Raw genomic sequence first — 14,084 nt, forward strand, 5'->3', positions numbered from 1 at the left:
CACAGGTTGCTGTAAATTAAATGTACTCAATCGTTGCTACTTTTATTGGGGAATAATGTATATTGTATTTCAGTGGACCTTTTTGGTAGCTTGGTTGGTCCATTTCAAATGAATCCCACTATCCCTTAGGAAAGTCGCTTGCTAGCTGCCTCCAGCCAGGGCCGCCAAGAGTGTGTGTGTGTGTGGGGGGGGGGGGGGGGGCGGTTACTAATTACCCGGGCCCAGGCTTGCTGGAGGGGCCCGGCGGGGGCCCTGGTCCGATCTGTGCTGACAGCAGGCTCAGCATTAGCGTTTCACTGATGGCGTGAGAGCTCATGCTGAGCCTGCTGTCAGCACAGCACATGCTGTAGGTGTGTGCTGCTGCTGCTGCTGCTGCTGAGGTGGGGGGTTTGAGGGATGACTTTAGAGTGTTTTTTTTTCCCACCCACCTTAAACATTTTGGGGGCATGACCTAATCACAGGAGGGCCACGCCTTCCAAAATTGGGCCATGCCCTCAAATTTTACCGGGGCCCGGCATACCTCTCGGCTGCCCAGCCTCCAGCAGGCAGGAAACATAATTAGTAGCGGAACCTTCAATAATCAATTGTAAAATTCATAACCAAACAATTTATTGAGGCAAGCTCTAAAAATAAAATAACAAAATGATATAAAATGTCATTATTAAAAAAAAATGTCATTGTAAATCGTTTTTCATAAAAACTAATTTTCGATTCGCCTTAGACATTCAAGTCTATATTTACAGTGCACACACCTTTCTCAAAGCACACAAATCCACATGTCTAATATAAAAGCGTATCACTGCTGTAGTTATATTATTATGGCTAACGTTATGTATACAGGACTGTATCATCTTATAAGGGTTCCGTATCATGGTATTGTGCTTATCTATACAGAAATCTCTACAAAAGCTTTTGGCTTTGACTTGGCGTTTCAGCGCAAAAATGCATCATCATCCTCTGGGACTACCCTTCTCACCCAGTAAGTGGGCAGTTAACTTGTGCCAACAGCCAGCCACTGGAAAGTATGCCCACTTTCCTCGGACAACCTGATTTTCGGAAGCTATTTGGCCATTCTGGTCGCGCAGGCATATATGTTATTACGCCATGCATTATACTTAACTAAGCAATTTTTTAGGGGAAAAAAATGAAAACGCTTAATGAAGGAGTGTTTGGGGGCTGACACTTTTGCATAATGCACCAGTTTGTATGCTCAGTTTTCATTGGCCTACAGAGAGACCTTTGCACCTTATAGTATGCTGGATGGGCCATCTATCTGTATAGTATACTGGATGGGCCATTTAACTAGTATGCTGGATGGGCCATCTAACTGTATAGTATGCTGGATGGGCCATCTAACTGTATAGTATGCTGGATGGGCCATCTAACTGCATAGTATGCTGGATGGACCATCAAACTGTATAGTATGCTGGATAGGCCATCTAACTGTATAGTATGCTGGATGGGCCATCTAACTGTATAGTATGCTGAATGGACCATCTAACTGTATACCATGCTGAATGGACCATCTAACTGTATAGTATGCTGGATGGGCCATCTAACTGTATAGTATGCTGGATGGGCCATATAACTGTATAGTATGCTGGATGGGCCATCTAACTGCATAGTATGCTGGATGGACCATCAAACTGTATAGTATGCTGGATAGGCCATCTAACTGTATAGTATGCTGGATGGGCCATCTAACTGTATAGTATGCTGAATGGACCATCTAACTGTATACCATGCTAAATGGACCATCTAACTGTATAGTATGCTGGATGGACCATCCAAGTGGCCTTCAGAGAGATCCATGCAACTAATGAGGTGGAATTATCATTGGTGCAACATGTGCAGTGCACTGGGGCCCCTGATGATTGATGCCCTATCACCCTCTCCTTGCCACCCACTGTTTCTCCCTGTAAAACTCTGCCTCCCTCTGCCTCTCCATGCCACCCCCTGCTGTGTTGCATATTGTGAACTTGGGTTGGGGTGGAGAAGGGGGCCCAAATTATAATTTTGCACCTGGGCTCCCCAGCCACAAGTACCGCCACTGCACCCTGGATGGACTATCTAACCGTACCAGTTGCAGCGTACACTTTTTGTGCATGTGGTGTTACATAACAAGCAATGAACTACTATGAGGTGGATGGAAGTGAATCTGAGATCGCCGGGCATGCAGGAAACCGTCCAATTTAAGAAGTTTTTTTTCAATGGGGCAATCATTTACAAGGCATTTAAAATGCATAACGCAAGCATAAACAGATGTTACCTGTCTGATGTGCTGTGCCAACTGAAAGTAGTCAAGGCTGCCATCAGAAATTGTGGGGCCCAGCACCTAAACAATAGGCAGGGCCCCCCCTTCCCTTTCTCGAACACCTGGCACGCCTGGTGAGACCTCCAGTGTCTGCAACACTGTCTGTACTATTCAAGCTCTACATTGCTTCAGGGAAATGTGAACTTTGTATATCACAACTTATACTTTATAAACTCCGGTCCTTGGCCCCCTTTCTGTCTGAGCCCGGGACTGGAGTCCCTGCAGCTCCCCCATGATGGCTGCCCTGAAAGTAGTAATACACATGCATAAAGTTCTAAAATACACTCAAACTGTATTCCTTCACTAGCAGGGTTTGTGCTGTACGTGGGATACGTGATACAAAAGTAGCTCTATGAAATAAAGAAAATGTACAAATGATATTTAAACTTTCCTTCATCTGTCATTTTTCACAGTAACACGCTAACACCAAAATAATATCATATATACAGTAATTAATTATCCAGTTGTAGCATCTAATCGTCAGGGCTTATTTATAGTCCTGTTATTTACAGTACTGTAGTTAAATATTCATTAGGAAAATCCAATGAAGTCATATATTGCAGTAATTAGCCGCTTCCCTGGCCTGCCAGCTACATCTTCAGTCCCAGTTTTTCCCCGAAGACGAGAAGTCCTTTAAACGAAACGTGAACGTCCGACATTCTCCTTCCATATGTCAATGACGTGAAAAACGTGGGTTCAGTTGTCTTTGCATTGAGTGTTTCCACGTAAGGCTGTTAGGGTGATCTGCATCCTTTAAGCTCCAATTGGAAAGCTCTGAATCTTTCTCTTGAAACAAGAACAGTGCAATTCATTGGCTGATATACAACAGACCGTAACTTTGTACTAGGCACGTATAAAGAGCTGCTAGACATACTGACTCTTTGAGTACAGACTTGATGTCTTCCTTGTAACTACGTCACGTGGGGCATTTGTTGCCGCTTTTGAGGGCAAAGAATATTTGTATTTCTTCTCGGTGGTGGAGAAAAAGCAGCAGAGAATGAGGCCCCCGACTATCAGAAAGAGCGCCGTCGCCCAGCCTATGTAAATAGCGTCACCCAGCTCGCGCTTTTGAGAATCGGGGACAAGGGGGTTGTAAAAGTCCCTGATGATCTGGTTTGCCGTCCAAGACACCGGGATCAAGACGATGAGGCCGGCTAGGATGAAAATTATTCCTGCCCCCAGCAGTATCCGCCCTTTGACTTTCTCGTCGTCTCCAGCACACACCGTGCACTTCATCCCAATGATGGCGATAACGAAGGCCACGAATGCCAGAGCGATGGCCACGCACATCAACGATCTGCCCGCTTGCAAATCCGGGGTAAGTGCCAGCAGAGAATCGTACATCTTGCACTGCATTCTGATGTTTGCCTGCCTGAAACAGTTCATAAACAGGCCTTCCCAGAGGTTCTCGAACACCACGATGTTGCTGCCGATGTACGCTGTCACCCTCCACTGAGGCATGCCCGTCGTGGCACAGGTCCCGACAAGGCCGATGCCTCCCAGAGCTAAGCCGGCAATCTGCATTGCACCTTTATCCATTCTAGCTTTCGTGCTGTGCAGTGATAGATGCTGAAGGACAGGTATCAGGTGAGCACAGTGAGGTCTCTGCTGGGAATAACTGTTGTGCACACTACAGCCACCTGTCGCCACCGAGGATCCAGAAGAGACTGGCTGGAATCCTGTGTTGCAGAACAGTTTCTAAAAATGAAATACCACCAAGTAGACTTGTTTATCTGGTCTAACAAGTTTACCAACCAATGACAGGATGGCACGAAGGGGTGTGCTTGAACCAACAAAGGATTCTTCATTTCAATAACTGTAACCTCTCCGCTCATAGCAGTTTCCTTTCTTGCACTTCATCATAGCAGCTGACAGGTCAAACAAGTTTGGTACAGGGAAGGCTACACACAGACAATTCAGCCGCTGCCTCGATAAACAGCAAGTATTTCAAGTATATGGATGGCTTCCAAAGGCTTCGAGCGCACTGTAAAAGAGAAACAGGAGACAAGCGATAAGCAGTCACTAAGAAACAGGGCTCCGTGCCCCTGAAACCACATTCTTTTGTATTCCAGTGACCTGATTGGACGGATTTTTAAAGAACAACAATCCATTCGCACAAGGGAAAAAAAATCATAATAAAAGTTACGGTGTACCAGGCCGCAGGCTCGTTCTATAATTAGACGTTTCGCCAAAGGTGTAATTGCAGCACAAGGCTACCAACTGTATAAAGGAGGTGGCTGTGTTATAATGCACGGTTCCAGCCCATATCAATATAAAACCGGAAAGGAAATACGGTATGTTCTTTGAACATAGGAAAAGGGCGATGTTAATAGTACAGTATTACAGTTGTCTCATCCAACTAATAAAACGTAATCTTGCTACATCATACTCTGTCTTCAACTATTACTATTTACAGATGTGCCCTGACTTATTGTGCCCTTTCATCTGCGACTGTAAAAACAATTCCTGTGCCAATAAAGTGGCAGCCTGGCGCCTGTAGTACACTGGGAGAGGATTCTCGCCGTGTCTATGACTTGGCTATGGTGCAGAATTTAAACACAAATATGGTACACTTTTCCTATTGTTGTGCCTCATTTGTGCCGAGCCTCGCACATCGTATTGCGAATGGACAATCAGTGAGTGAGAAGTTAGAACACATCTGTATGTTAAAAGCAGAGTTTGAGTAAGAACCAACAGGACCTCCGGAGAGATACTGGTTGGGGCCATACTTGTTACAGTGCTACATAAAAAGTCTCCTCCCAGGAGAAGTCCAGAGGGGCATAGGGCCACTGAGGGGGCCAGGCTGGGCTGCACATTACTCTGGCTTTATGGTGCAATTCCTACACACACACAGACACACACACACACACACACACACACCCTCTGATTGGTGCAGGGATTTCCATGTTAATCTCCGTACCCTGCCTACTTCACTAGGTAGTGGGAGTGATGCAGGAGATGCCACCCGTCTTCCATGGCTGCAAGGGACTGCCTGAAAAATTGGTCTCTTATCGGTTTTTCAATAAATATGACCTGCTGGAGATGGTACAGATGTAGCCTTCCTCATCCTTGGCCGGCGCCCGCCAGATCCCCTTCTCTGGCGAGCGCCGGCGATAGGGACTGGGACGTGGGTGCGTCTCACACGCACGCGCGTCCCAGTCTGGCGAAGGTGGCACAGCGGGTCCCTGCCCGTCTCCACTTCAGGGAGATTGGCAGGGTTAGGGAGGGGGGTCGGTGGCGAGGGGGACCGGCAGCGACGGCGGGGGAGGCAGCAGGGACCCGCGGCAAGCTCCGTTGCCACGGGGCACGGGAGTGTCTCCTGCGTGCGTGCCATCTGTACTTCAATAAAGCTAACCAGTACTATATAATCCAGAACCAGGGTGGATGTGTTGACCCAAGGACGGTATACGTCCGAAGTGTGGAGAGCGCAGCGAGCCCGCGAGGGGCGGCATTACGCGTCATCCGACCTTTTCATACCCCCACTATCCACGTCGGCGTGGAGGTGACTTTAGATAGTGTGGCGAGCACAGTGAGCCACCGAGCCCGAAGCGTGGCGAGCGGCCGCGGAATACGAGCCCGAAGCGCGGCGAGCGGCCGCGTAATACCTGTAAAGTAATCCGTGTCCCCTTGCTGCGCTCGCCACGCTCCGGGTTGGCGTTGATAGTGGGGGTGGCGTTGACAATAGGGGTGCATTTAACATTATAAGCGCCCATTAGGGTGCTTGTACAATTGAAAATCGAATCGCATCTCACGTAGGATGTTGCTATGGGAAACCAACCAGAATCTACTTATTTATTTAGCACCCTTTAGAAGATAATGGAAAGGATCTGAATGGTTGCCAATAGCAACATCCCATGTGAAATACAACTTCCATCTTAGTAAATGTCCCCCTGTCTGATTGGTTGCTATGGCAACATCACCTCTTTCCATTTTTAGAAGCTTTAGTAAATATATCCTAATGAAGAAAATAAGGACACAGCAGGCCAAATGTGAAATTCAGTACAGCACCGTACATATTGCAACATGGCAGGGAACACACTAAGGGGGTATTCAATTGCTCCTGAATAGTGTTTGTTTTTATAAAAAAAATTACTCATTTTCTGGTGAAAAAAAACATAAGACCCTGAAGAAATTCCCGGACCCATATATTTTCACAACTGAGGTCATGAAAACGGGTCAATGATCTTGAGTTTTGTTTCTCCTGCAGGTGAAAAATGTACTTATGTATTAGCAGGGCGCCCGGCTACGCTACGCTGGCAACGCACCTTAGGCTACATTGTCAGCGTAGCCTAGCCGGGCGCCCTGCTAATATGTGCCTGCACTTAGGGCGGGCGGCGGGGCTTCACCGGCAGCCTCAGCAGGCTGAAGGGTGGGTGGCAGAACTTGAGCGGCAGCTGGGCAGAGGGGGATACCGCTAGCAGGTGGCGGACAGCAACAGGCGGGGGGAGATGTGTCCTGGCTGGGCGGCAGCAATGTACGTATTTCAGTGTACTCTCACTGGGGGAGCATCGCATGGTTTACCTGCTACCCTAGCGGCACTATTCTAATTGCGTACATTGTTGCCACCGGGACTGTCATGGAGGACGCAAGTGCGGGGAGCCGATTGCCGGAGGCGCCGGGGACATCGTTGAGGGTAAGTATAATGCACTCCACACACACACACTACACACACATACAACACCCACTAACACAATCATATCCCCACTATCCACATCATACCCCCAGTATCCACATGGGCTTGGAGCTAATTTTATAAAGTGTGGCAAGCGCAGCGAGCCACTGAGCCCGAAGTGTGGCGAGCGCAGTCGTATCCGTGTCCCCTTGTGGGGCTTGCTGCACTCGCTGCGCTCGCCACACTTTATAAAATTAACTCCGCGCCCACGTGGATAATGGGTGTATGACGTGGATAGTGGGGATATGATCCATTATATATTAGCACAGCTCCAGTTACGTAAATTACATAGTTTACGTAGCCAGCATAGTGGTGTATTGGTATTCTCAATACACCACTACACAAACTACTTAATGGGCACCCTGCTAATACATAGGTACCGGGTAAAAAAATCTACAACTAATTGGATAGCTCAGGGGATCAATTCAATTACAAAAGCCCTAAGGCAAAAGCCCTAAGGCAGAGATTAACAAACTCCGCCATTACAATTCAGGAGTCAATGCTTGAGACCAAAACCAATTTGACTGAAGTACTAATTAAGTATGGATATCCTGAAAACCTGTACTGTATTGTAATGACGGAGTGTGAGAAACTATACACTAAGGTTAAAGGAATATTGCCGCTATTTTTCACAGGTTGCTGTAAATTAAATGTACTCAATCGTTGCTACTTTTATTGGGGAATAATGTATATTGTATTTCAGTGGACCTCTTTGGTAGCTTGGTTGGTCCATTTCAAATGAATCCCACTATCCCTTAGGAAAGTCGCTTGCTAGCTGCCTCCAGCCAGGGCCGCCAAGAGTGTGGGGGAAGGGGGCCGTTACTAATTACCGGGCCCAGGCTTGCTGGAGGGGCCCGGCGGGGGCCCTGGTCCGATCTGTGCTGACAGCAGGCTCAGCATTAGCGTCTCACTGATGGCGTGAGAGCTCATGCTGAGCCTGCTGTCAGCACAGCACATGCTGTAGGTGTGTGTTGCTGCTGCTGCTGCTGCTGAGGTGGGGGGTTTGAGGGATGACTTTAGAGTGTTTTTTTCCCACCCACCTTAAACATTTTGGGGGCATGACCTAATCACAGGAGGGCCACGCCTCCCAAAATTGGGCCATGCCCTCAAATTTTACCGGGGCCCGGCATACCTCTCGGCTGCCCAGCCTCCAGCAGGCAGGAAACATAATTAGTAGCGGAACCTTCAATAATCAATTGTAAAATTCATAACCAAACAATTTATTGAGGCAAGCTCTAAAAATAAAATAACAAAATGATATAAAATGTCATTATTAAAAAAAAAATGTCATTGTAAATCGTTTTTCATAAAAACTAATTTTCGATTCGCCTTAGACATTCAAGTCTATATTTACAGTGCACACACCTTTCTCAAAGCACACAAATCCACATGTCTAATATAAAAGCGTATCACTGCTGTAGTTATATTATTATGGCTAACGTTATGTATAATGGACTGTATCATCTTATAAGGGTTCCGTATCATGGTATTGTGCTTATCTATACAGAAATCTCTACAAAAGCTTTTGGCTTTGACTTGGCGCGTTTCAGCGCAAAAATGCATCATCATCCTCTGGGACTACCCTTCTCACTCAGTAAGTGGGCAGTTAACTTGTGCCAACAGCCAGCCACTGGAAAGTATGCCCACTTTCCTCGGACAACCTGATTTTCGGAAGCTATTTGGCCATTCTGGTCGCGTAGGCATATATGTTATTACGCCATGCATTATACCTAACTAAGCAATTTTTTAGGGGAAAAAAATGAAAAAACTTAATGAAGGAATGTTTGGGGGCTGACACTTTTGCATAATGCACCAGTTTGTATGCTCAGTTTTCATTGGCCTACAGAGAGACCTTTGCACCTTATAGTATGCTGGATGGGCCATCTATCTGTATAGTATACTGGATGGGCCAATTAACTAGTATGCTGGATGGACCATCTAACTGTATAGTATGCTGGATGGGCCATCTAACTGTATAGTATGCTGGATGGGCCATCTAACTGTATAGTATGCTGGATGGGCCATCTAACTGTATAGTATGCTGGATGGGCCATCTAACTGCATAGTATGCTGGATGGACCATCAAACTGTATAGTATGCTGGATAGGCCATCTAACTGTATAGTATGCTGGATGGGCCATCTAACTGTATACCATGCTGAATGGACCATCTAACTGTATAGTATGCTGGATGGACCATCCAAGTGGCCTTCAGAGAGATCCATGCAACTTATGAGGTGGAATTATCATTGGTGCAACATGTGCAGTGCACTGGGGCCCCTGATGATTGATGCCCTATCACCCTCTCCTTGCCACCCACTGTTTCTCCCTGTAAAACTCTGCCTCCCTCTGCCTCTCCATGCCACCCCCTGCTGTGTTGCATATTGTGAACTTGGGTTGGGGTGGAGAAGGGGGCCCAAATTATAATTTTGCACCTGGGCTCCCCAGCCACAAGTACCGCCACTGCACCCTGGATGGACTATCTAACCGTACCAGTTGCAGCGTACACTTTTTGTGCATGTGGTGTTACATAACAAGCAATGAACTACTATGAGGTGGATGGAAGTGAATCTGAGATCGCCGGGCATGCAGGAAACCGTCCAATTTAAGAAGTTTTTTTTCAATGGGGCAATCATTTACAAGGCATTTAAAATGCATAACGCAAGCATAAACAGATGTTACCTGTCTGATGTGCTGTGCCAACTGAAAGTAGTCAAGGCTGCCATCAGAAATTGTGGGGCCCAGCACCTAAACAATAGGCAGGGCCCCCCCTTCCCTTTCTCGAACACCTGGCACGCCTGGTGAGACCTCCAGTGTCTGCAACACTGTCTGTACTATTCAAGCTCTACATTGCTTCAGGGAAATGTGAACTTTGTATATCACAACTTATACTTTATAAACTCCGGTCCTTGGCCCCCTTTCTGTCTGAGCCCGGGACTGGAGTCCCTGCAGCTCCCCCATGATGGCTGCCCTGAAAGTAGTAATACACATGCATAAAGTTCTAAAATACACTCAAACTGTATTCCTTCACTAGCAGGGTTTGTGCTGTACATGGGATACGTGATACAAAAGTAGCTCTATGAAATAAAGAAAATGTACAAATGATATTTAAACTTTCCTTCATCTGTCATTTTTCACAGTAACACGCTAACACCAAAATAATATCATATATACAGTAATTAATTATCCAGTTGTAGCATCTAATCGTCAGGGCTTATTTATAGTCCTGTTATTTACAGTACTGTAGTTAAATATTCATTAGGAAAATCCAATGAAGTCATATATTGCAGTAATTAGCCGCTTCCCTGGCCTGCCAGCTACATCTTCAGTCCCAGTTTTTCCCCGAAGACGAGAAGTCCTTTAAACGAAACATGAACGTCCGACATTCTCCTTCCATATGTCAATGACGTGAAAAACGTGGGTTCAGTTGTCTTTGCATTGAGTGTTTCCACGTAAGGCTGTTAGGGTGATCTGCATCCTTTAAGCTCCAATTGGAAAGCTCTGAATCTTTCTCTTGAAACAAGAACAGTGCAATTCATTGGCTGATATACAACAGACCGTAACTTTGTACTAGGCACGTATAAAGAGCTGCTAGACATACTGACTCTTTGAGTACAGACTTGATGTCTTCCTTGTAACTACGTCACGTGGGGCATTTGTTGCCGCTTTTGAGGGCAAAGAATATTTGTATTTCTTCTCGGTGGTGGAGAAAAAGCAGCAGAGAATGAGGCCCCCGACTATCAGAAAGAGCGCCGTCGCCCAGCCTATGTAAATAGCGTCACCCAGCTCGCGCTTTTGAGAATCGGGGACAAGGGGGTTGTAAAAGTCCCTGATGATCTGGTTTGCCGTCCAAGACACCGGGATCAAGACGATGAGGCCGGCTAGGATGAAAATTATTCCTGCTCCCAGCAGTATCCGCCCTTTGACTTTCTCGTCGTCTCCAGCACACACCGTGCACTTCATCCCAATGATGGCGATAACGAAGGCCACGAATGCCAGAGCGATGGCCACGCACATCAACGATCTGCCCGCTTGCAAATCCGGGGTAAGTGCCAGCAGAGAATCGTACATCTTGCACTGCATTCTGATGTTTGCCTGCCTGAAACAGTTCATAAACAGGCCTTCCCAGAGGTTCTCGAACACCACGATGTTGCTGCCGATGTACGCCGTCACCCTCCACTGAGGCATGCCCGTCGTGGCACAGGTCCCGACAAGGCCGATGCCTCCCAGAGCTAAGCCAGCAATCTGCATTGCACCTTTATCCATTCTAGCTTCCGTGCTGTGCAGTGATAGATGCTGAAGGACAGGTATCAGGTGAGCACAGTGAGGTCTCTGCTGGGAATAACTGTTGTGCACACTACAGCCACCTGTCGCCACCGAGGATCCAGAAGAGACTGGCTGGAATCCTGTGTTGCAGAACAGTTTCTAAAAATGAAATACCACCAAGTAGACTTGTTTATCTGGTCTAACAAGTTTACCAACCAATGACAGGATGGCACGAAGGGGTGTGCTTAAACCAACAAAGGATTCTTCATTTCAATAACTGTAACCACTCCGCTCATAGCAGTTTCCTTTCTTGCACTTCATCATAGCAGCTGACAGGTCAAACAAGTTTGGTACAGGGAAGGCTACACACAGACAATTCAGCCGCTGCCTCGATAAACAGCAAGTATTTCAAGTATATGGATGGCTTCCAAAGGCTGCGAGCGCACTGTAAAAGAGAAACAGGAGACAAGCGATAAGCAGTCACTAAGAAACAGGGCTCCGTGCCCCTGAAACCACATTCTTTTGTATTCCAGTGACCTGATTGGACAGATTTTTAAAGAACAACAATCCATTCGCACAAGGGAAAAAAAATCATAATAAAAGTTACGGTGTACCAGGCCGCAGGCTCGTTCTATAATTAGACGTTTCGCCAAAGGTGTAATTGCAGCACAAGGCTACCAACTGTATAAAGGAGGTGGCTGTGTTATAATGCACGGTTCCAGCCCATATCAATATAAAACCGGAAAGGAAATACGGTATGTTCTTTGAACATAGGAAAAGGGCGATGTTAATAGTACAGTATTACAGTTGTCTCATCAACTAATAAAACGTAATCTTGCTACATCATACTCTGTCTTCAACTCTTACTATTTACAGATGTGCCCTGACTTATTGTGCCCTTTCATCTGCGACTGTAAAAACAATTCCTGTGCCAATAAAGTGGCAGCCTGGCGCCTGTAGTACACTGGGAGAGGATTCTCGCCATGTCTATGACTTGGCTATGGTGCAGAATTTAAACACAAATATGGTACACTTTTCCTATTGTTGTGCCTCATTTGTGCCGAGCCTCGCACATCGTATTGCGAATGGACAATCAGTGAGTGAGAAGTTAGAACACATCTGTATGTTAAAAGCAGAGTTTGAGTAAGAACCAACAGGACCTCCGGAGAGATACTGGTTGGGGCCATACTTGTTACAGTGCTACATAAAAAGTCTCCTCCCAGGAGAAGTCCAGAGGGGCATAGGGCCACTGAGGGGGCCAGGCTGGGCTGCACATTACTCTGGCTTTATGGTGCAATTCCTACACACACACAGACACACACACACACACCCTCTGATTGGTGCAGGGATTTCCATGTTAATCTCCGTACCCTGCCTACTTCACTAGGTAGTGGGAGTGATGCAGGAGATGCCACCCGTCTTCCATGGCTGCAAGGGACTGCCTGAAAAATTGGTCTCTTATCGGTTTTTCAATAAATATGACCTGCTGGAGATGGTACAGATGTAGCCTTCCTCATCCTTGGCCGGCGCCCGCCAGATCCCCTTCTCTGGCGAGCGCCGGCGATAGGGACTGGGACGCGGGTGCGTCTCACACGCACGCGCGTCCCAGTCTGGCGAAGGTGGCACAGCGGGTCCCTGCCCGTCTCCACTTCAGGTGGATTGGCAGGGTTAGGGAGGGGGGTCGGTGGCGAGGGGGACCGGCAGCGACGGCGGGGGAGGCAGCAGGGACCCGCGGCAAGCTCCGTTGCCACGGGGCACGGGAGTGTCTCCTGCGTGCGTGCCATCTGTACTTCAACAAAGGTAACCAGTACTAGATAATCCAGAACCAGGGTGGATGTGTTGACCCAAGGACGGTATACGTCCTTGGGTCAACACATATCAAGTCGATATACATTGGGTCAACCACTAAAGTTTGACATGGCTAAGGTCGACATGGACATGGTTGACACTCAAAGAGTCAACATGAGTATTTCCCATTTTTTGTGTCAACATATGTCTCTCTTCCCCCCTTGCTTCGGGTGCGGTGCCACGCTGCGCTGGGCACACTATTATATTCTCTCTCTATGCCCACTTGGATAGTAAAGTATGAACCAAGTCAGTCTACACCAAGAAAAACTTGTGCCGACACTCAAAAGTTTCATGTTGACATTTTTGAGTGTCAACCATGTCCATGTCGAGCTTAAGCTTGTGTTGACCTTCTGTCAATGTTGACCTATGGTATGTCGACCATCTACAGGTGTTGACCTGGTTTGTTGACCATTATTTTTCGACCTAGACCATGTCGACAAAGAGACCGCATACCGCACAAATCTCCTCATACCTGGCAATACCGCTGGTTTTTTTTACGCTGAATGTAGATAAATATTGGTGCATCCCTGTGGAAGACAGGTACACCTTTGTCATCCCATGATCAGCCAATCACAGGCGCTGATTCAGAATTGCGTGTAAGTACATTTTGCAAGGGAATTTGCATATTTTTTGCACATCACATGTACCATAGCCATCCACCTTCAGCACACTTTTGTGTGCACGATCAACACTTGTATTGAGGTTCTCACTTCGATGGCAGGGAGGTGAGCCGAGGGCTGTCCAGCTTCCCTCCAAATGACGAAAATGGGGGTACAAGCACACTCCCCCCCAACAGATGCCCTGCCCTTCTCCAGCTGCCTTGCCCCTTTTCAAGGGCACAGACACACCTCTGTCGTGGCAAGTGTCGGAAGTTGGGAGGTATGGCACTGCAGTCTCTCTCCTCAGCCCAGCAGATCTGCTGGGCTGTGGTGGGTTCTGGGAGGCTACCTGTGGGTAAGGAAGGGGGAGGGGGGTTGGTTTAGTG

General features: G+C 47.2%; 2 protein-coding genes across 2 annotated transcripts; both read right to left on the bottom strand.

Moving 5' to 3' along the window:
* Positions 1 to 1,802: 1,802 nt before the first annotated feature.
* Positions 1,803 to 4,033, bottom strand: LOC146058702 (claudin-8-like). Its single transcript, XM_083170958.1, has one exon. The coding sequence runs from the start codon at positions 3,851 to 3,853 to the stop codon at positions 3,179 to 3,181; it is 675 nt and encodes a 224-aa protein (XP_083027084.1). The 5' UTR covers positions 3,854 to 4,033; the 3' UTR covers positions 1,803 to 3,178.
* Positions 4,034 to 8,288: 4,255 nt separating this feature from the next.
* Positions 8,289 to 11,452, bottom strand: LOC146058704 (claudin-8-like). The gene has a single exon (XM_083170959.1). It carries the CDS (start codon positions 11,249 to 11,251, stop codon positions 10,577 to 10,579), a length of 675 nt encoding a protein of 224 aa, XP_083027085.1. The 5' UTR covers positions 11,252 to 11,452; the 3' UTR covers positions 8,289 to 10,576.
* Between the last annotated feature and the right edge of the window lie 2,632 nt (positions 11,453 to 14,084).

Source organism: Crinia signifera, chromosome 2 (genome assembly GCF_055691185.1).
Source record: "Crinia signifera chromosome 2, ASM5569118v1, whole genome shotgun sequence".
In the NCBI taxonomy this organism is placed as follows: Eukaryota; Metazoa; Chordata; class Amphibia; order Anura; family Myobatrachidae; genus Crinia; species Crinia signifera.